Raw genomic sequence first — 24268 nt, 5'->3', positions numbered from 1 at the left:
GCAGCGTGGGCAGATGCTCTCGATTCTGCATGCAGGGTTGCCCTTAAGGCTCAGTAGATATTATTTATAGTGCAGGGTTGATGTGCTTCAAATGCAGTCATTCTAATATTGCACATAGAGCGCAGTTGAAGGAGGTTGTGTTAGTGCATGCATGGGTGAGCCGGGAGGAAGGTGATATAGAGGGTGCGAGTAGGGTGCCGTCAGGGTGAGGGCAGGTGATACTAACAGTGCAAGCATGTGGGTTCACAGGCAGATATTAAGCATGTATGGTAAAGTGAGCGTCAGGCTAGCAGTCCTCTGGTACAAGTAGTAACCCACAGATGCCAAAACCTTCCCAGGTAATGCCACAAAAATGTGGAACACCCTACAGATTAGGCTGGAGCCACCTCCTCCACTTTTCAAGCGCTTATTGAAAGAGTACTTCTCAATTAAATAGTTTGGTATAAACATACTTATCTCTCCTACTCCCTGACCTCCTTTTCACTCTGCCAATCTAAATTGCATAACTTAATACTCTGACATAAAAAAATAGAACTTCACAGTTAATACGTTTGCTCTTGCTGGATCTCTACTTTTAGGTACATATTAATCATGCCTTTTCCCTAAAAGACGTAGTCTGATTTCACTTGCTTCTATTTGCCTCATATCACTGCTATGAGAAGTGTTCTTCCACGCTGTAGAGTGCCGGTGATGTTAACAATGAAAACAAGATGAGGACCAGTGATATTAAGCTATGCAGCGTGCAAAAATGTGATTACAAATTATGCAACCTAGTTCCCTCTGTAGGCCCATAGAAGGGGGGCACCCTGTTTGTTTGCATTTTGTTTTTTTGCAGTGGTAGCTATGTTTTGGTCAACACCTGGTGAAATGCATGCCTGGCACAAGCAGGTGGTGTTTTGTATGTCCCTGACCAGCAGAGGACACTCTTAGAGTCCAGTAGCAGAAGGAGGTGCACTGTATGTCATAGACCAGTAGAGATCTCTGTGGATGTCCTATTTTAACAGGGAGTACTATGGTAGCATCAGCAGCAGCCCAAGCCCTGAAGTCCTAGCACCAAAAGGGCAGGGGTCTGTGCAGAGTCCTTCCTATCCCACGGACACAGTGCACTGTTCCACGTATATCTGCCCTACACTTACTCTCTCAGCTAGCATAACATAATTCTCTCCTAGCAGCTCAAGGCCCTGGAAAGTCTGTCTTTTGGTCGGTCCAAGAGCAATATGGCTCCAGTACAGCAGCACTGTAGGCAACATAGTGTTAGGCCTTGCACTCCTGTAGCCTCCACCTAGACACCTTAAGCGTGGTTAATACTAAGACAGAGCTAGCTCATCCTTGGAACCCTGACACCTTTGCCCTCTCAATCAATAAATCAGGAGTTTGTAAAGCGCACTACTCACCTGTGAGGGTTTCAAGGCGCTGAGGTTGGGGGGAAGGTGGGTGCTGCTACTGCTCAAACAGCTAGGTCTTGAGAAGTTTCATGAAGGTAAGGAGGTCTTTGGTCTGACGCAGGTGGGTGCGAAGAGTGTTTCACGTCTTGGCGGTGAGGTGCAAGAATGATCTGCCGCCAGTTGTAGTTCTGCGGGCGCGTGGGACGATTGCAAGGGCGAGTTCAGGGGAGCAGAGATGGCGAGCAGTTTGTTGAGGTATTCTGGTCCGGTGTTGTGCAGTGTTTGTGAGCGTGGGTGAGTAGTTTTAAAGTGAATCTCTTGTTGACTGGGAGCCAGTGCAAGTCTCTCAGATGGCCTGTGATGTGGCAGTGCGGGGGATGTCCAGGATGAGGCGTGCAGAGGTGTTCTGGATGCGTTGCAGTCTCTTCTGGAGTTTGGCCATGGTTCATGCATAGAGGGCATTGTCGTAGTCCAGTTTGCTGCTTATGAGGGCTTGGGTGACAGTTCTTCTGGTTTCGGTGGGGATCCATCTGTAGATCGTTCGGAGCATGCAGAGGGTGTTGAAGCAGGAGGAGGAGATCGCGTTGACTTGCTGGGTCATGGATAATGAGGAATCCAAGATGAATCCCAGGTTGCGTGCGTGGTCGGTGGGAGTCAGAGCGGCTCCGAGAATGGCAGGCCACCAGGATTCATCCCATTTGGAGGGGGTGGAGCAGAAGCCAAAGCACCTTGAGAAACGAAGGGCAGTGCATCATTTTCCCACTTTAATTTCCTTGGTATCCAACTCTGGATCTCGCCTCGGAGGTAAATTTATCAGTTGGTGTGAGGCATCTGACTGCTGTCTGAGTAGAGGGAAGAAACAATGTTTAGTAATTCTGTAACAAGCTGTCTTTCATTTTAATCTTCTAACTGGCTCAACTTTTGTCCATCGACACTCACGCACTCTCACACACCCTGTTTCTGTCTCTGCCATTTTCATTGCCTTTCTCCAGTATACAGACTGCACAAAAAGGATGCCTACATTAGGAAAGTACTTCAGTGCCACTCAAAAAGTTAGATTCCAAAGAAATGTTGATAATGTAAACCAATGCCCTGATATTCATTAATTGTTTATTCTTTTGTTTAATTTTTTTAATTATTTAATTCATTGAGCCTAATCGTATGAATGCTGTAAGGTTTGTATATGTGTGACTGAAGATTGTATTGCATTCTCGTGTGCTTTTTGCCCACCGGCCACTCAAATTAGGCCCTTATGAAGCATTTCTCCAACGCCACTATAATGTAAATAAATGACTTTGGATTTGGAGATAAAAGAATTTTAATCTGATAGTTTCTGCTGTCCAAATTTAAAAGTAATATAATCTGCATTCAAAACAGAATAGACAGCCCAGCAACCCGGACAACCTATTCTTGAATTTTCATCCAACTTGCAGCAGCACTCTACAATAGACAGTAACACCAAACTCAATCATTCCAGCCTCACCTACAGATGGTAAAACATCACCTCCAGCCAAAAAACCTAAAAATCTGTAGAACAATGTGGCTCCAAAGTCATAGTTGTGAAAGCACTGCCAAATGAACCACGCTGTTGAACCTCTCAAGAGCACATCGCATTAGAAGACACCGGTGTGACTTGTGATGCTTGCACAAGAAGCACTAGACACTGGCTTAAAAAAGAATAGTGGATCACCCTCTCTACACCCACCATCAAGCAGAAAAAGTATTTTGGCACACCCATATATACACATAAAACATCAGAGATCAGCTTATTTCAAGTTCTTTCACATTAATTCACACAAATCGTTATGAATCTTGAGATTGCACAAGCTCAAAAAAATCACGTATCAAACCTACAATTGCTTGCCTTCTAGATTCACAAGAAAGGGGCACCAGATAGAACGTGCACTGCAATCCACTACAATGGTGGTTGGCACTATACAGATAAAAATAATATATCAACTGGGTTTCATGCTTGCAACCAATAGGGGGCACTAAATGTGGCATACTAACAGTGACTCCATAAGGTTTGTAATTCCACAGTTCACGTCTGTCTTCTTGTTTTTTCTTTCAGCAAGAGGTCTCAAAACTGAAGTGCAGTCTCTCTGAAGACACCTTGGAAGGCAAAGAGAAGCACCACTGCTCGGTGGAAACCTTGGATACTGATTGTGTCACCAAGCAGCCCGCAGATGACACCATGAATGCCGCCTTTGGTTTCAGCACTGGGAGGATAGCTGAGAGCAGTTTAGGATCAAGGCTGCGTCTCGGAAGTTCAAGTGTGTTCACTGATCACCTCATGCTTGGCAAGCGGCTAACGGTGACAGCAGAGCCGGGGACAACACTTGAAGACCCACGGGAAGTGATGGACACAGATTCAAGACCAAGCTCAGGTACACGGGCAGTTCACAGAGCAAGGTTCTATTACACTACTGCTTTGAGGGAAGGGGGATTGAAATCCATTTTCTTGTATAGTGGGAGCCAGGGGCTAGATGTTTCTTCAGTAACTGGTGGCAGAAGTGGGATGAGAGCTCCTGTAGTAACTGATTCACCAGTGAGGTACAATCTCCAATGTTGCTTTGAGGAGCCAGAGATTGTAGGTTCTGAGCGCTTGTGCAGTGATGGGTGGTCAGAGGGGGGGAGTAGAAGCCCCATCTCTGGCTCTTGAGAGCTTCTTCACTGCTCTGATGGTGTCACATAGGCGCTCATTATTCTAATGAGACTACTGGATTTTGAGCAGCAGAATCGTCTGCGGCTTGGGAGACTGAGTCTGGCCCACTGCAGGTGACACCTGTCGCTCCAATCCGGGTTTTGCTCCGACCAACTAGCAGTACCTCATCCCTACTGGAGGGCAGGGATGACTGGGCAGCCGAGCGCATGACATAATTGGTTTCTCAGGGAAGCCATGGTCACGCAGGTCTCATCCGTTTCTCTCAGTTACCTTAGTCTCATTTATAAAATGACAAACATAGGCAGAATATGCTTCAATAATGATTTTAATAAAACAACTGCATCTTAGATAGCAAAGCATGAGCTGCAATAACCAGGATGAGACAGCATGACAGTATTAAATTTGTGACGGGGAGAGTGAAGCATAAAAATAACGCTATCATATTGTCACTACAGTCAATAGACTAATTCCTACCTAGGGTATGCTAGAGCACAGCGTGTTAAGCTCTAATTCTGCCCTTCAGGTTCCCCTGGGAAGACATCATCCCCCATACCGGAGCAAAGGCCTGTAGTCTGCGTTAGCATCTGTAGCGAAGCATTTGGCAATCGGCATACAGTCGTGGTTCGCTGGTGGGAATCTCCCTCTAACGTGTAAGGGACAGGGAAGTGTTTTTATAATAACACAGCTGATATTCTGAGAAAATGTCCCTACGGAAGGATGTGTGTTTTCTATGAATGTCAGAGACTAAACTTATACCACACTGTACCGTGCTGTATCCATGGAAGAAGCACAGAGTGAGCAAGAATGTCTTGTTTGAGAACAGAGTGCTGGCCTAGGCAAAAACAGTTAGATAAACAGAAAATAAAACAAGACCGTAAAAGTGGCTATTGTAACAATAATAAAATAAAGCCAAATTAAATATATCTAGGTTAGAGTGCACAGCGGCTTGGCCTAGTGTGTTAAAATAACGTGCATGGAGCTATGGCTAAAACGGCTACACAACAATAGCAGCTTGGGTTCGAGGCTTCTTTTGTCTTGTGTCAATGACACTCTATAAAGGTATGGTCCCTATACCATTAGCAGCCAGTGTAAGTATTAGTCACAAGGAAGTCACTCCAGATCAAAGTATGAGAAAACAGACAATGTAAATTGTAAGCAAAAGCAAATCTTTCTGGTAGTCACAGAAAGTAGTGCTAAAGGAAAGCGCTTAGTAAGATTTGTGACCTAGAGTTAATTGTCAATGTGGCAAGTAAACCAATTATGATAACCGTGGAACACAGATCCTAGTCTGGACCTACTAGAATCGACTCTTGCATAGATATGATCATGCCATTATCTGTAACGTCATGTCTGTAAGAAAGAAAAACAAAATACTTGTAGTTACACGAGTCAGTTGGAGCTGAAGGTTAGTAAGGCATTCAAAAGTACTGAAAGATATTAGAAAACAGACCATAAAACAGAGCAAGTGAACACCTGGACCTTGCACAGTGACCAAGGAGAGGACTGACTGACCTTAACAGAAGCAAAGGATTATATAGCAGGCAGTAACAGATAACATAAGTGATGCATAACACCATACTTTAGCAAAGGAAAATCTCATAGGGAGAAGGAAGTGCCGTCTTTAGTCCGAAGAAAAACAGGATTGCTTCCAGAAGAAGGCAAACATGGGGTGGCTAATGCACCGGAGAGAGCTATGTTCTTAAAAAAACCCAAAAAACATAGAAATGCTTAGGAAGCACATATCGTGGAAACGGAATGATTGAATGAAAGCCTACCGCAGCAAGCATTTGGTATGGCCAAACTGAGACGGGCACGCTGGAAGCTAGCCAGGCAGTCTAGAAAAAACAGGAGTCAGAAATGTGAATTCTGGCAAATGTGTAAGGACAAAAGAAGTCCAGCACAGTTAGCCATTCTCAAACTCTCAGGATAAAGCAAAGGGAGCACATGAAGTCAATCTACACAACCAGTAAATCGAAAGGTGTCCACTACCTAACAGTCAGGTAAGAAGAGGAATCAGGATGTTGATCACTCTCAAACCTAGCCACAAGACCAGGTCATTGGGAAACAGTACAGTCCCAAACTGTGACATAAGTCAACACTGCAAGGCAGTCACAAAAGGCAGAGGAATTGGGGTGGGAGAACTCCAGACGTCCTTCGAGAGCAAGACATAAGAAGGCAACCAATAGGAGGCAGTGGACAAAGTGAGAAATGTGGACATTAAGTTGAGACGGTTCTGGTCCATTACTGTGACGTCATAGTGGGCAGGTGTAAGCACGCAGATTACCTGAAAGCACGACAAAGAGATAGCCTTACCTGCTGAACAAGTCTTTTCAAGTGAAATTACATCTTGTCTCTTCTCATGAATTAATCTCACCACTTGCCTCGCCTACATAAATGCTTCAGAACAACACGCAAGTTATTACGGATGGGGTAATGAATGTGATTTTTAGGACTTCTTACCAACCTGATTTATTAAGGCCTGTATATGTTAACATATTTTCTCATACCCACTGAATTGGAAAAACCATTTCATTCATCAAGCCCCTTATCCCCAAATGAATTGGTTTTCTCAGTAGGAATTCTTTATAGTAGCAAGCAACTAGGTTAGCCACTATATATTTCGTTTTAAAGGTAGCTTCCATCAAAGTATCAAAACTCCAGCATGCATCAAAGGACTGTTAGATGCTTAGTTATAAATAAGAATAATGGACAGCCTAGTATTCCCCCAGAAGACAATCTGCATCTTATTGAAAGGTCATAGTGAGAGTCTTTCAGGGGCAGCATTGTTATCAAGTATCCATGTTACTTTACATGCTGTTATTACTCCTATGTCTGAGTATCTCAGTAAATGGTAATCTATTAAGAATGGTCATTTAGCTTTCGATTTGAAAACTTCGTCTTAAATGTCATACACATACATGTATTTTAAATAAAATATCAACCTTCTGTTTTGTGCTACTGAGCATGTAGGAACATAATAAAAAAAAGTGCTTTCCTTATTCTACAAAGTAGATGCCCAAAGCCACGTGTAAAGTAGAAACAGAGGCAATTTTGAACAACAGGGAAGTGTGTCTTCAATAGTATTACAGTTTTGCATCATGTACTGAATGTCAATTTGTTTTGGCAATCCCATAGTTATTATTGGGGGACCCTTAGGACCAAAGTGTGGCTGTGCTGATTGGTTAGACTATATTTGCTCTATCACAAATTATTGAGCCTGTAGAAATAGGAAAGAAGGAATACAGTTATCCAGCGTCTCATTTCAAACAAATCTGTAGTGGTTTTATACAAAGTCATATGCACAATACATAAGTAAATGCATGTGAAATTATTTAGGAATTTTACACTATATACCCATTAATGTAAGTTATGCTTATGTAAGGGGGCAAATACCAGGAAAAGGAACTTTATAGACACAAAGGTCTCTATAAGCTTGTGAAGTGCAGGAGAAGGGACCACCTTATTTGTGCATAGTTCTCTGCAAAAGCACGTACACCTCAACTTGAAAGCACATTGGCAGTGAATGATATGTCGGTCTGATGAGTGCGCTTGGCCATCCATACTTATTTACAGTTATTTAAGTGTCAGTTGAGCCCCTGGTATGAACCTATGCTTTAATCCGCATTTGGTGTACAAGTCGTCGCCAACCTGTTTGTATTGTTTCCGTAATTGTACACTTTAGGCCTAGCACTGTCTCATTTGTACACAACTCTTCTGAGTCCTTCTTTATGCATCGGTATGGGGTGTCTGTCCCCCATGGCCAGACAGACTTCTTTTGTAAGCTTCAGTGTATCATGATGCCTGGGTCGTTGCACCTAAGAATTCCTCACCACTGCCCAAATTCAAGAAGGGGATAGGAAAAAGCTTCTGGCACATGACTGGATGAGTTAAAGTGGGTGACTCCCTTCCTAAGAATTACTAAGCAGATGCCTCTTCTTAGACCAGCACACATCTGATCTGGGTTGCCACTACAGTAAATGAGTACATCAGTCTTGCTAGCTTACATGCAACAGAGGCCTTATACCTTATTGCAGTGTTTATCCCTCATTCCTCTCTTTTGTCTGTAAAGTATGTAGGTAATTTCTGACCATTTTGAAAATATGCTGAATTTGTAGAGAATTCAGAAAATCTGTTTCTTCTTCAGAACGAAATCTGCACTGCAAATCATAACTGTTGCTAGTCCTAATCCTTTTCTTGTTTGTCCAGACTCGTGGGCACTGCTGGCCACTGGTTGAAACATAAAAACATTTTATGCCAAATGATAAACATTGCAAAGGGGAGTCTTACATGCGTGGGAGAGGGACTTCAGATTTCTCACTGTTTTCCTTTTATCTGGCAGGCTTTTATGAGACCAGCGAGATGGACTCCTGCTCCCTGTCCACCTCTTGCACATCCATGTACAGTGAGGGTCCTCAGGGGTCATGTTGGAGCGTGGACTCTCTTTGCCACCTGCCAGCCTTCTCTGAGGGCAAGTCTGCTCGTCCACACTCAACTGATGAGGCTGCTGTCCGTCTCATGGACTTGCGGATGCAACGACTGATGATGTCCAATCATCCCACAAGAGATCAACAGAGAGACTCACGGAGGCCCGTATCCACTGGTATGTATATCTGAATCCACTTGCGCATCACTGCCGCTTACCTTCCACTGTCCGACTATTGCATCCTGTGCCCTTTCACCTGTCATCTAGCATCATCCCTAGGCCTCTTCACCTGCCCTTTTCACAGCACTCACCTCTCTTTTTTGACTTTACATTCCCACTCCTGATGTCACTGTGCGCCTTTCCTATCTTCCTGTTACCCTTGCTGCGTCTGCTCCAAACATGCCCCTACTCTTATACCCAGGCAACTTTCCCTGCCTTCTTGCACCCATGCAGCTTACTCTTGTCTTAACCAAACATTTCCCCTACATTCTATTACTCTTCCTGCTTCCCGTGCCCTAATAACTGTGTTGCTTCTATTGTATATCTTGCATACATGCCTCTTATCTACATGCTCGTACATACCCCTACCTGCATGCTCTTACCCCTCCATCTTTACTTGTCCTTTCATATCCCCACTGCTTCCGCTGTTCTATCCTTTTCTGAGTAGGTCTTCTTATGGTCTTCTTAGGATGACTACTATTTTCAAAGTGTGCTTTCTGAAGACCAAGGAAGCGGTGGCATATCTGATATGTTGAATTGTAGGACATGAAAACCTTCTGGATAATGTATTTTCAGCATTTGTTGTTGTAGGACACATGTCATACAGTGTTGTGTTCAGAGTATTACCCTTAGTTTTTCTTCAAAGTGTTTGGTCTTGGCATGCATTGATTTACTCAATATTGTGTTCCCAAAAGCCACAATACTCTTAGGTCATGAGCCACGACCTCAAATTTAGGCCATTGGTATCACTCAGGGGATGGGTTCTAACATTTATTTTGCAAGGTATGCATGCCTAGAGATGGAAAATATGTGATAGCAAGTCATCACTCTTTTCACACAACAATAGCTGAAACAATGATTTTGCTATTTTTGATAAATAGCATACAATTCATCATAATATGTGGAAAAGCCAATCTAATTTCACCAGATTGGTTCAATTCAATATAATTAAAAAATAATTAGGATTAATAATTGTAATAAAAACAATATAGTCCTCAAAAGTTTAACAATAAAACTTCATTGTGTTCTTCTTATATTGATATAGATTATATGTATAATTTTCACTTACAATTTCAAATATTAGCTGTCACATCTTACATTGGCAATGTATGCAATGAGTGAATATAAACACAATTTTATCATTCACATTCGTCGTCATCTTCTGTATAGGTGTCCTCATTCACTGCATCTGTTTGATTTTCACAGGCCAGAAGTCTGCACGTCAGTGCACTTGAGGTCATTTAGACAGCAGATACGTGTTGGCAGTTTGCAGTTTCTATTGCAGTTGCAAGCTAGTAGATCTAATACAGCCTGGGGTGCCGGCTGCCCCTCCATCCAGTCCACTACCAGTTGCTCTGCTCTCAAGTTTTTCTTTCTTTTTTTTTTTTTTCTCAACTTCCACCCTATCCCTATTGGACTAAGTGTCTCTGGATCAAACATCTCTTGCTTTATAGCAGCCTGATAATTTGCACGTTCTGCATGTTTCTTCAAACAGTCCCTGCAAGGTGGAAGTTGATGACTGTCTATCTCACCCTTCTTTGCACAGAATAGGTGATATCTCAAGCCATTCACATGATGAACTGAAGATTTTGGTGCATACAGCAAGCAAGAGAATTGCTCCATTTTGTCCATTAGTTCTTCAGAGAGATCCCGTTTATCTCCTAGCTTCAAAAATGTTTGCCGTGTATGTCTGTTGGCAGATAGGATTTTGAATGCACTTACTTTTCCTTTTCTCGCAAATGCACTTACTGTGTCATATCTGGTAAACGTATGGAGACCTACCATAGCTCGACAAACATTTTCACCAGGTGTTAAAGCTATTTTCCCAATGTCAAGAACTTGCATGTGTATTTTAGTGCTCTTTTTGCTTTCCTGTAGTTGCTGTTCACTGCCTTCTTTTTGGACATGTTAGTGAAGGTTTTTAGTTTGTTTATTTTCATTGGGTCATGAAACTTCTGAATGGGTGGATTATTCTCAAGTCGCTCAAGTTTGAAATCTATATAGCACTGTTCACCTATTTAATGTGTCTTCATTATGTTGGATAGTATGTCTGAAGATACCTTTTTTGCCGTGGAGAGACTAATGAGTTCATGTGGCCCAACAAATGGGTTTATCCAGCTTTGAACCAGACTAACCGGTCTCGTAACAGTATCTTTGTCTTTTTCAATTGATGACTTGTGTAGGTGTGAGGGATGGTTCCTTGGTTGTCTGGAAATATGTGGAGGCTGTCACTGAACTCTGAGTCCAATTTTCTTCTAATATGCTTTTTGGTTGATTCCTCCATTATCTGCATTCCTCTGCATTTCATGAGAGTTTCAATCCTTTCACTGAGATTCGTAACGCTTATTACCTCTTTGTTAGGAATAATCACAATGCTAATGTATTGAAATGGTTCATCTTATGCTGCATCACTCAAATTTTTGTAGTGATCATCGGTTTGAATGCTAGATGCATGATCTTCTTCCTTTGCTTTAACCCTTGTACGGTTCCTATACCAAGATGCATCATAATGGTCTTCTTCAGCCACTGTGCCCCTACTACAAACTGTTAAGATCTTTGAATCATAATTAATGGTTGCACACTCTCGAAGCCTTTTGTCAACTCTAAGCTACGTGGCCTTGAATAATTTCTCGCACATTGATGTTCCCTTGTAGCATTTTATGTTTCCACAAAATATACAATCTTCAGCATACACATTTGATTTAAATGATGTTCTTCTGTTTGAGCGTTTACTTGTGCACTCACTCGTTGCAGCACCATGACTGATACTTGCTTCAGCTTTTCGCTGAATAGTCTGTAAATGTCTCTTCATAGAAAACAGGCTCCTGCACTTCCTGTGGAAAAATACTTGGGAAACTGTGTTGCTTTTCACATTTCTCGCAATGCCTAACAGTGGAACGTGATTCCTTTCTTGAGCTGCATATAACAAAGTTTCAATGATGAGTATTCCTGCAGCGGAACTCCGTGTTGGACATTTGACCATAAATTAATTATACAGTTGGGATCAGAGGGACAGGATGTGCTTGTTTTAGTCTTCTTCATGATGGTCCACGGTCATTCGCCACCAGCTCTGGAAAATGAAATTAATTAAATATATACATTTTACTTGGTGTACCAAATATAATCATAATTACCATTATAATTTTTTATCAATTTATATAATCACATTTACTGTACTTGTAATTCATAATCAAATTCACAATAATAAAAAATTATGAAAACATTTCCATTTAAATCACGGTATCTTATGACTTGCTGTCACATAATTTCCATCTCTAGGCTTCCATACCTTGCCAATAAATCATATTGGAACCCATCCCCTCAAGTGCTCCCGATAACATGATTGGCTCAAGGTCTATTTGGTACACAGTTTCCACCTTTAGATTTATTTTTTTCACTATCCAAAAGCGGTTTCTAAAGGCTCCACGTTGACGCTATTCCTTTAGGCAGTACTCCACGCCAAAGACGAGCAATGCAGCAACAAAATCGTTCCGGGTCAACATAGGGAGAGAGGTGCATATTGAGAAAACTTTCAACATCGACAATTTACACATACAGATGACAGGTTAGATAAGAATGGCTAGTTTAGGAATGATCATGGCAAACTCTCTAAAAATAATCCTATTGGTTGGAATTTCATAGAATTTGAAATGTATGTATACCAAGGGACCGCAATGAAAGTAATTTGATATTGTAAAGATAGAAAGAGGGACAGAAGTAATTTCAGTCATCATACAAGTAGACAACAAGTGGTGACAATATACTTTCCATGAAAGGCTACGATCCTGGAAACTATAAATCTGCAGAATACTAAAACGGTCAGGACAGATACTGCACCTAGACCAGCAAAATTGCTTAAAAATAATAAATAAATAAAAAGTGCGCATTATGAATTGGCTTGAATAATACTAAGGACCAGCCTTGAAAGGTTCAGCTTCAAAAGCAGTCTCCATGCCATGATAAGGGGTCAGCCTCGAAAAGAGGTCCTCACCCAGATGGCACAGTCAAAGGGATGATGGCCCTTGAGAAACCAAGCAACCAACCAACCCTGAATTAAGCCATTCAATTCAGAAGACTGACTCTGTAAATAAGCATAGAAAGTGCTGCCCCAAAGTGTCAAAACAAGACATTTTTGTGACTACTATCTTGCTTCCTCTGAAGGATGATGGGCAGTGAGAACAGGAACACATTCTTACATCACAGAGAGAACAATCACGGATTATACATCACACAGGAAACCTACAGATCAGAGCACTTTGTTTCACAGTTACCAGAATAGCAGGTGATGTTAGAGGAAAATGTTAGCATTTGAAAAAACATGTATCTCCTGAATTTAGGGCTTGTTGTACGACCATTACAGATTGCAACTCGTATTTCGCATTTTGTATGCAAGTCGCAAATTGTGAGTCACAATCTGTAATATACAGCAGTGTCTGAGACACTGTTAATGGCTCCCAAATGGGTTGCCAAGGACCTGTCTCATTAATATTCGTGAGGTGGGTCGCAATTTCCAAACCATTTGAAAATGGCCGCACTCACAGGTATAGTGGCCTGCTGAGGTCAGCAGACCACCATGTCTGTGACTGCTTTTTCAATAACCCGTTTAAATTTCTTTTTAAATGCAGCCCGTTTTCCATAAGGGAAAGCGAGATGCATTTAAAAAATAAATATGAAAGGCTTTCTTTTCATGTTTTTCAGAGAAGTCTGTGGCCGTGGGACCACTACCTGCTCTGAAAAAACATTATTGCTACCATTCACAAAGGGGAAGGGGTCCCATGGGGACCCCCTTCCTGTCTTCCCATTTGAGAATGGATTAACACCAATTTCAAATTGGTGTTTACTGTGATTGTTTTGCGACCACATTCATGATCACAAAACAATCATAGATGGGCCTGCGAGTCGCTATTAGGAAGGTAACGCCCTTGGAAAGCCCCTTCCTAATTGTGAGTCGCAATCCCTATTTTGTGAGTCCTAACAGGATACTGACTCACAAAATAGGGATGGTACATTGTACATGGCCATTTTGCAGTCGCAGATGGCGAAATTCGCCTGTTGCGACCGAAAAAATTGCTTTGTACCTCGGGCCCTTAGTGTCTGTGTGATACCAAAAAAGGCCAGAAAGGATCTCCTTAATCTACATGGTAAACCTGGCACAACAGTGGGAACTAATGGAGGAGAGCTGGAACTGCTTTGTAAAAGAACACCAGAGCCAAGAACACAAAACACAGGTACCAGGAGAAATTTGTATTAAATCTTGAACTTTCCAAGATAACTAGTGAGCAGAGATAGAGTTTGATAGTACCCATTGAAGAAGAAAAGGTCAGGAAGACCATAAAATAATACAGGGTGGAGGAGCTGACTGGTTGTACAGTGGGATTTTAAAAAGCCTCTGTTAGCCATATAATATCGACCTTGATGTGGTTTGTCAGAGAATCGACAGACCAAGGAATGATGCCTAGTGCCATGTGCAATACAGAAGTGACTATCCTTCTAAAACAAGTAAGATACGTGCCCCTTTGATCGTCACACAGACCAAAAGCACCTGAATATTGGCCCATAAACTGTACAAGAAACTACTGGCGACCATGCTCTTTTAGGCCTTCTGGACATCATACATGAATTTGAGTCTGGGTTTATCACAGAGCAGCAAATGTTTGACAACATAACACAACATATAAAAGGCGGAACCTGCTAGCCCTATTCCCTTTGGGGGCCAAAAAGATATTTGGCAGGATCTGCTGGCAAGTACTGAGAAAAGGAATAGGATGGGATACACCTTACTAAGGCTGTAGGTGTGCTTTTTAAAATCAATGTGCCCCCTTGAATAGATGATATTAAGAGATACCACACACATCTGTAAATGGGGGACTTCACTCAGGTATACACTGGAAATGTTTACAGCACCTGGGAGGAGAGAGATTGCAGGATGCTAGGAGACCTATGATAAGAAGTTTTAAGAATTACAAGATGAAATACGGTATAAGAGAAACTGAAAAGTTTAGATCTTGAGTTGTAGCACTAGCCAACCTATTCTCCAAACTAATCGGCAGCTACTTGGGAGCTAATGGGGTTTGAACAATTGGTAAAGACGATAGAGGGACCCAAGGGGGCAGTGTCAAACATCTATAAATGTTTTTAGAAGGACCAGAGTCACAAAAACGGGATACAAGGAGAAGTGAGAGAAATTATTGGAGAGGTTTCAAAGTGGGAACTAATAGAGCATCGGAGGGACAATGTGAGGATTAAGAAGTCTATACCACAACAGGGAATCAAGTCTTATAATGACACACTGATATCTGGCAGTGTGTAAACTAAGACCAGTAAGCTTAGTAGCAAATACAGTTCAACTGATTCAGCAATACAGCCGGGCCAATTTTTGAGGCCACACAAGAGCAAGAGGTGCTTAAGGTAGAGAAGCTTCTGTTTCCAAAGCATGCATCGGTCTTCTCTCCACAGGTATTGTGTTATTGAGGCAATCCGTACTAAGGTTGTTTGCATATCAAAGGAGTACAATTACCTCAGACCAACGGGTGCGTTCTGCAATCAGGAAAGGTACTGCTTCTAGTTCAGTCCCTAAACTGAGCTGGTGATTTCAGTTGGTGGGCACCAATACTCATTTTTGAGGACAGGACTTATGTTTCCTCAACTTTGACCCAAATCAAGAGAGAGACAGAGAAGAAAGGATGAAGTCAAACAAAAGAAAACAATGAGGAAGGGAGAAAGCAGAGATTTAAAAGAACAGAAAAGAGTGAGATAAACCGACAAAAGTGTAGGGTTGTGTAAGAGAGGGACGGCGGTGGCAGGCTTCTAAATTAAAGTGGGGCTTCTGTGCACTTTTTTTCCCCCCTAACAAATGAAGCACTGATTAGCTTCTGTGCAATATCTGTATGACACCTGCAAAAGAAGGACAAGACAATCAAAGCTGTTCATCTAATTTTTGTGTAATAAACTCTGGCAGAAGGAGCACTGGAAAAGGTGCTACCTGAAGGAAAAGGGATGGGGTGTATTTGGTTTATTTCAGTGTCCCAAAAATATGGAACATTAAGATCAACCTTGGACTCCTCAACATTTATGTAAAGACGGTACACTTCAAAATGGCAATTCTACAAGCCAATATCCTATTGCTACACCCAACAGGAGCTCTACAATCTTCTAGCTCCCCTAAAGCAAATCACAGAAAGTTCTCTCAAAGTCCTTGTCTGCAAATATTTGAACAACTAGTTGGTAAAGTGACAGCATGGCAGAAATGTCAAGTCACGACTCACTTAAAACTGCTTGGCTTGAGTTCACAATCCATGTAAAGAAATTCCATTATGGCCACAAGAAATCCAGAGCTTTTTAGGGTTCACAAATAATTCTTTGGAGGCTAAGTATACCCAAACATGGAGAAAGCACACTAGTGTTTCACATACTGTTTTCCCTTTACCATTTTGGATCATCTTACAGTGCAGAAGGTGATGACATTACTATTATGATTGCTTCATGCATTGCTTTGGTTCCAGATTCGTGCCTGCACTTTATTGAACTCACTGTAATGTATGGCAAGTCAATTCTCACAGGCATCTGGAGATTGGGAGGTTATAGTGGTAGTGGAGCCCAGCTACATACACTACAAGCTTCAGTGGAGGAACAAGATACATTTCCTACTAGACTGATTTTTTTTTTTTTTTCTAGCCCCAAAGGAACAGGTGATCACCAAGACAAATGCCTCACTCACGGAATCTTGTATGCCCGGAATGTGAATTAGAGACAAGATGTCATGTGCAGTAGTTTAGGGCTTTACATTGAAAAAGATGTACAACAAATTCGTTTTTATGCCAGTAGCCATGACAGCCATGTACTAGGGAGAGTCATGTGAAGGTTGGGCAATCATTCCTTCAGGTGTCAAACGATGCACCTGCAATTTGCAGTTGGGCACAATGTTGACAAATACATCTGTTGGCAGAACATGTGATAGTAGTGCACAAGGAGTTTGTGGCTATTTTAAGCTGAAATCCCCAGCAGACACAAAATTAAGGAATCAACTCTCACATTTTATCACAGTAATTTAAAAAATGGGTGACTCTGCAAATAAATCGGTTTATCACACGTGAGATCAGAAAGTGCCAACGTGTCGCCTCCAGGTGCTCGAAACGTCTGTTCTAGGGAGGATATCTGTGGATAAGTTGATCAGGGACGTTTGCCTGCACCTTTGCACCACTTACTGTATGTGGTTTTCATTACTGTAAGTGGTTTGTCTTAGGCCCTATGACAATGATTGTTATGTTTTAATCTCGGCATGACCTTCTTAATTCTAACATATCTGCCTCAACGTACTTTTCAGTTTCTTTTCAATTTACAGTCAATCCCAGAAGGATGCCTGTAAAGCTGTGCCAGGCTTAGGTTTTCAAGCCTGCTACTGGGAATCCCACTCGACAACTTCCACTGCCTCATTCTTCCCACTGGGCAAATGCACGTTCTTTTTTCCATCTGCAAGGAAGACTTTCTTCCCTTTGGAAAAAGACCTTCCTCTTACAGTCCAGTAAATCTGGGTGTGATGTATTCCTCTTCTATAAAGGAAATGAGTCCAGGCCTTGCTGGAGTACGTTTCTAGCAATTATCAGAACAGGAAGAGGTTGGATCTGAGTTTTGAATGCCCAGAAAGGTATGTTTGTAGGCTTTCACAAACCTACAAGGCATATCCCGCCTTGTGATACCCATTTACCACCCCCTGCATAGGTTTTCCTATGCCATGAATGCAAAGAAATCCACAGTAGTTAAACCTGTTTAGGATTATTTTGCTAATTTGTGGAAGGCATAAATAAGGTATTTTCGGCTGCAAACGTATATTTCTGGGCACAATCACCTTTGTGAGTCGAGGGCACCATGTCAGTCAACTATAAGAGTACCAGTCATAAAGACTTGTTTGTGTAGAAAGATTAAAAAAGACAGTTGCATCATCCCTATACCTTCTTAGGATGAATTAGCATTCTTACAAGGTTAATTGAAATATCAGTTGAACTATTCTATTTGTACTTTTTTTTTTTTTTTTTTTTTTTTTTTACAACAGCTCATATTGAATGTTGACTTTTTTGTGGCCATAACCTCACTGCGCAGAGCTTTATGGCTTAAGCATTATCAGTTGAGAAATCCTATTTGCAGTTACACAAGAGCAAAGTGCTATTACACAAATTGCCAAACTTTTTACTGAAGGTAGTGTCCTTGTTTCATACTTTTCAGTCAATTCAGCTACCCACTTTTTTCATCAATCTGCAAAGCCTTGCCGCGAGATCATTAAGCAAATATGGTATGGCTCTTATGTACGGTATACCTAGTACACACCCATTTTGTAAAATGAAAGAGCTTTTGATACTGTTTTGCCACCATGTTTGGATAACCACATTTCGAAGGTGAGAATTCTTAAGATCTATTATGTGCTTTCGTGATCTGTTATGCAAAGCTAAGTGAATATGCTAGAGAACATCAAAACCTCTTTCCAGTCGTAAAGGGGAACAGGAATCATTCCAGCAGCAGACCTCTGCCAGGCAGCTACTTGCAGTACAGTCTACACAATCACAAAACGTTGGTGTGGTTATACAGATTGCAATGAGGCCCAACTTGTCCTAACTTTTCTAAAGATTTAACTTACTTTTATGTTCTCCAGACCACTGCTTCGGAGGACGGGTAGTTGCTTTGCAGTATGTGCCTAGCATGCTCTCTACATCACCAATTGTTGCAAACGAAAACGTCTTTACTTTCCAGTAACAATCAGTTTGCAGGGTTTACTGTTGAAGGTGGTAGTTGAACTGAAGCTTAACTGTTCTACATACCTATACTTATCACACTTTCACATAAACATTTTTGAAGGGGGATAGAGACACAAAGGTTTGCGTCCTGGTGCATTGTGGGTTTAGTAGGGCTTGCTCATGAGTTATTTAATGTACCCCCGAAACTGAAAACAAAATATGAAGGGAAATAAAGTGTAATATCCTGAACTCATCACTAGATGGTAGGAGAGTGCACAACGTGCCATGCCTCACTAGAAGTTGCAAAACGATTCCTCGTATGATGTATGGTTCAGAGAACCCTAATATAAGATGAGGTCGGCTTCCATGGGACATATGCTGATAAGCCCCTGGGGTTCCCTCTATCATCATAAACTACTTAGCCATAAGAGGGCCACACTTGCTCCTCCAGTTCCCTTTTGTTGTCAGTGTCTTGGTCCCTTACTTCTAAACACACTGGGGGCTCTGACCTGTATCCAGACCCTGGCGCTTGGGCAGAAACTACAAAAAAAAGGTCCTTTGATGTAGTGAGTCTCCCATGACTGTAGGGTTGTGATGCGTTAGTGGTGAATTTTTCCCACACAGCAGTTGCAGTTGTTTTAAGCATATTAGCAAAGTGCTTTAAATAATAATTACTGTTTATGAGAAATGCCACAAGCTGAATTGTCTCTTCACCTTTGAATGTTGGTATTGCCTACTGGGAAAAAAACATGATCTTGCAGGTACATTTGTTTCAGCATAAATATGAATATGCCATCCTTGCCACGTAAGCCACCCTCTGCAGCATAATATGCAGACAAACAATTCTAGCTCGTATGGCTCAAAAGTTAATAAAGTAAGTGTACACTTGCTGTAATGGCACGCCTGACATTTTGCAAACGTCAACAAGTTTTGCTGAATTCTGTTACATTAAATAATTGAAAGATGTACCTATTTTAACCACTGTAAGCAACCCTGACGAGCTGGGGGAAGGAGCTAGTGTTTTTGAACGTAGACTAATTCAAAACTGGAAATACACTTTAGACTAGTTACTGAATAAAGGTGGGAGGTGAGGCACCATCTTTAATTGCATGAAGTGAGTGTATTAAGATTTGTTTACCGATGAGGACATATTTGTAGCACCAGAATCTCATCTGTATCACTATTACGGTGTGAGATAGCCAGATGATAATGTTGTGGTTAGAGCAAAAATCTAGTTGCACCAATTATTACCCAGCCCAATGCATTCATTTTATCGTCCTCAACATTTTAAAAAGCACAATTGGGATTCAAACTTCAAAATGCTGGGTGCTCGTCGGGTACTTGACCCAGTGATCTATTGTACTGGTTTGACACCAGAGTTAACAGTTTTGTAGTTACTTATTGGTCGGTAATGTAAACTGCTTGGAGTATTTCAATGCACTCTGGTTGTGTAAGTCAATCGAGCTATACACCTGTGTTGGACGGGTGGGTTTGTGGGATTGCATCCTCTATATAACATAGAATGGTTTCCAAGCAGTGCGATAGGTCCATATTATCAAAAGTTCCCAGTGGTTGAACTGGGGATATGCACCTACTTGTTATAGCCCCTGACACGTTGGTATTACATAAGGAGCTTCAGATGCTTGTGCAGCCTAATAATGCAGATAGCGCCTGCATATTTGTACAGCTTGTTTAATCTCAAGAGGTTTTCCCTCATTTGCATGGAGGCGTGACCCCAAACAAATGAGGAAACACATGGCCTCTGTGACGTTGCCATATAATAGATGGAGACTCAAAGGAGCTGTCATAGAGTGCACTGACTGTCAGTGCGTCCCCTTTCCCCCAACAAAGGTGCATTTTGGAAGGGACAGAGGGTTCAATTGACCAGTCAGACATCCCACTCCAGGTGGGGTAATTCACCGCACCTGCCTGCAGGGGAATCTCTGCCCCCTTTCGAATTCAGGCTGGGTTGCCATCTTCATAGTGAAAGGCGGACCGGCAGCTACAAATTTCCATTCTGTCTCTCACTAATGCACTGCCCGAAAGCAGACACAGGTTTGTGGTTGCACTGGGGTCAACACATTCACTGTAATAAGACGCACTGGCTCAGTCTGTGCTCCGTGCACCCAGTAAAAGTAATGTTGAGGGGAGTGGGGTGATATGGGCACAGCCGCTTGAGATGAGCAAACTGATAATTAACTGTAGAAGAGGGTCTAGCTTCACTAATGTTCTTCTCTTTCGTTCTAGGTGACCTGGACTTCTCCCCGCTGCAGGCATTAGGTGCCCTCCTTGCTCCAGGTCTCTCATCACTTCCTTACAAGTGTGACTTGATCTCCCGCAACACCAATGAAGTTTACCACTACCCGAGCCCACTACATGCTGTCGCCCTGCAGAGCCCACTTTTCACCACCAGCCCCTCACATGAGGACTTGAGTGCAACTGTAGCCTGTTCCCCTGAGTCGCAAGAGCTTCTGTCCTCCTCACAACGCCCCTGCTCTGAGGAGCTGCTGCGCTGTCGGATAGACCGCTATATCTCCAAGCTAGTGCTGCAGCATCGATGTCGCTCTGTGGCCTGTGGACTAGCGTTAAGCCGCTCTGAGCCGGGCTCACTAGCAAGCCACCAGAAGAGCTTATCCATGTCATCAGTCTATAGTTCTCCACCTGTCGTCGTTCAGCTGAGGCGCTCAGGCTCACGGATCCGCAGACGCATCTCAACATGCACCCACATGAGGTCTGCAGATGCATCAGCCGGAGTACGGGACTCACAGCGGAGTCGCGACTCTGTCATCTCTGTGGACACTGGCTCAAGCACTGTAGATTTGCCCCAAGGAGGGCCATACAATGATGGCCAGCAGAGAAACGCTGAGCATGCTTCAACTTTGGATCCAGACCACTTAACTCCTTTAATTCCTCCAACTTGTCGCCTTGTGCTGGTGCCGCAGCGGTCAGTGCCCAGCACAGACGATCTATACAAAGGTAGGCATGCCTCACGAGAGCTGGTGAAGGCAGCAGTGCCTAGCTCTGAACGAAGCTGGCTAAGCCCCAAAGAAGTCTTTCGGAGACTGAGTTTGCGCAAGAAGCGCAATAGTGCCCGCTGCGCCTCCGAGATGAATGTAAGTGCTGCTGCCATCTCTTTCCCAAAACATGAGGCCTTGTGCAGGTGTGGTTCACGACTTAGCCTAACTGCCGACAACTGGAAAGTATATGCTAGTGCCAGGCACCAATGGACATCAGTGCTAGAGATTTCTGCCAGCCAGGACTGTGACAGCCCCAGTAGGCTGAGAAACGAGTTCTGCCAGGGTCCTGCTGTCTGGGCTGTCTCCTCTGATTGCCACAACGGGACTGGCCAGGTTGTGCCACAGCCCTCCATGAAGGTCAGATACCACTTGTGCAGCATTACTGGCCTCAGTGACGTAGACGCCTGCAGCGACTGTAGCCTAAACAGTGACTGGAGCATCCAGCAGCACGTGTGTAATGGTACTCCCTGCCATGCCTCTAATCCGATTGATGGCACCGGCCCATGCAGTGCCAGAAGCAAGCTTCACCGTGCAAGATCCTTTAAGGAGCTGAAGAAGATGATGAGCAGGTCCATGAAACCCTTTCATCCAAGGGGTTCCGCTAGATGACCTAATTTGAAGAAATATGTACTCTCATACACCCACCTGGGGCATCTTGAATGGGACTGTTAAATTGGATCCTGTACCTGTAGATAGGTACTTCACTCCAGTGGGGAACTTCACACCATTCGTGCGGCAGGTTTTCCATTCCACTGTCTTTTCGCTAGAAAAAAACTTGCTTGGGATCAACATTAGATATACCCCAAAGTGCATCATCCTGTCTAGAGGAATCTTTAAAGGTGAAATCACTAGGGTAGACGTACCCAAAGACATGACTACTACTCCAGAAAGATTGATCAAAGTGACTTTGCCAAAAAGGGGCTTATACCCCAAGATGAGTTGTCTCATTTAGAGGAAATCTTCCAGATGACAAAATATAATTTCTCCTTACCCAAAGACAAGTTTCTTCTCTCCAAAGCCTTCTTTCAAAATGATGTCTGCTTGGCAGAGACTTCTACAGTGACATGTACCCTTCTGTGTATCCTCTCCTCCCTACAGTATGTATATCTCAAGACAGGATCTGACTTCATGGAGACTTATTTGACATTGCAAGGAGAGACCCCACCCTTAGATAAGGGCTGGAAGTGGGTCCCTGTTAATATGCACCTTTCAGGTGACTGGAGCATGTCTTCCTCCGTGAGATGGGACCCAGCATTAGGTACCCCAAACTCCCACAGGCAGACACACACCAGAAAGCTTTAACCCTTCAGGGTGCACCTTCCAATGATCCTTGTACCCCTAAAACAGGTATTTTCCTCAACAGAACTACAGCCTAGGGACTCTTCTCCAGGCGTATACCTCAGGATATCGTGGGGACCTTCAAGGTGACCCTGCACCACATGCACAGGACTAAACCTTACCAGTCTTCTCTTCTGAAATGTTACCTCATCTTGACAGAGGGCTGGCTGAGGTATGGCCTCCTGGGTTCAGTGCAATTTTTTTAACAAGTTTGGGGGAGGTGGGATTAAGCATTACAATCTCTGTGCCAATAATGATCACTCAAGCCCTCATCGTTGCATTTAGGGGTGGATTATGAGTTGCACAATATGAGGGTCAGAGTGGCAGGCTTAGTGATATTTTTTTTGTTCACGGTAATTACTCCTCCGTAGTGCTGTTGTGTGTTTTAGTCCACGGAATGGGTAATAACCTCACAGACTCGAGATTTCTAAATCCTTTTCTGCATATCCTAGCTTTCAGGGACTTTTCCACCTTATTATTCTCCTGCTCTTAGTAAATGGTAAATAGAGTGGGAGTGCCAGTGTGGGTCATTTGGTGGGTGATCAGAAAGGTGTGTATGGTCAAGCTTTTTTGGTCGAGTGGAGTACCATGCTTCCCCTGTGATGGAGGAAGTAGAATGGTGGGGGCCCGACTGTGCCAGTGCCTAAGGGTATTTAACACATCCTCAAAAATGTATCAGTAAAATGGGGCCTGATCTTCCCACAGGCAGTACTTTTGGGCACAGGAATACCTCGCCACCAACTGGTATTCTTCCTGGGATACGGCTTCAGTTTACTCCTAATTGGACACTTGTAAACGTGTCATGCTGCCTCTCAGAAAAACACTTCACATCACAGACAAGGACTATATAATTTTTATACATATCAATGTTTTTTTCTTGTTGCCTTGTTTAGGGTACGAAATGGGCTGTAAAGCCATATATTTAATAAAAGAAGAGTATATTTAAATAGTGAGAGATGTTGTCTTTCTGCAAGGGTTTCTGGGAATGAGGGAGGAGGTGAGTGGAGATGTTTTATTATGCCTTTCAACCATTTTGTAGTTCTCAGGTACTCCCGGGCGAGAACTGAGGCTTAGCATACCGTGACCTTTGGTGCATGCAATGCATGTTCATTCACATCTGACCCCTTGCATACTGGCTGCAGATTGGCGTGTATCCTTCCCTTGTACACTCATCAGAGGCTAGCACTTATCCCTTGCTTGGTCATTCCCCATTACCCTTCGCATACATTCCTTTTGTAGTCACTGTAAACTGGTATGGATCCCACCCCATAATCCGGACATGGTCCCTCCTATCAAGGATCCTTTGCACATATGCTTTGAATGACCCCTAGAATAGATTACTCTTACACAGTTCCATCCATCGTCCATTATTTATTAGGTCCCTTGTACACACTTCTTGCCCAGAACCCTCATGTAGATGATCTCTCACACAAAGCACCTATAGAACCCGGAGCCCACCAGACGGCCCTTGCCCCAACACCCGCCACACGCAGAAC

The 24268-nt window shown here is 42.9% G+C and overlaps 1 protein-coding gene across 1 annotated transcript in view; it reads left to right on the top strand.

Annotated features, from left to right (window-relative positions):
- LOC138259374 (uncharacterized) overlaps positions 1 to 23719 on the top strand; it is a 36669-nt gene extending 12950 nt beyond the window's left edge. The window contains exons 2-4 of the mRNA XM_069207067.1: positions 3457 to 3772; positions 8390 to 8650; positions 20665 to 23719. Of these exons, the coding sequence (XP_069063168.1) occupies positions 3457 to 3772; positions 8390 to 8650; positions 20665 to 22043 (1956 nt within the window). The 3' untranslated portion in view covers positions 22044 to 23719. The remainder of the gene's footprint in view (positions 1 to 3456; positions 3773 to 8389; positions 8651 to 20664) is intronic.
- The last annotated feature ends 549 nt before the right edge of the window (positions 23720 to 24268 follow it).

This window comes from Pleurodeles waltl, chromosome 9, assembly GCF_031143425.1.
Source record: "Pleurodeles waltl isolate 20211129_DDA chromosome 9, aPleWal1.hap1.20221129, whole genome shotgun sequence".
NCBI classification, from domain to species: Eukaryota; Metazoa; Chordata; class Amphibia; order Caudata; family Salamandridae; genus Pleurodeles; species Pleurodeles waltl.
The sequence above is the reverse complement of the archived record's forward strand: the minus strand, read 5'-3'. Positions and strand labels throughout refer to the sequence as shown.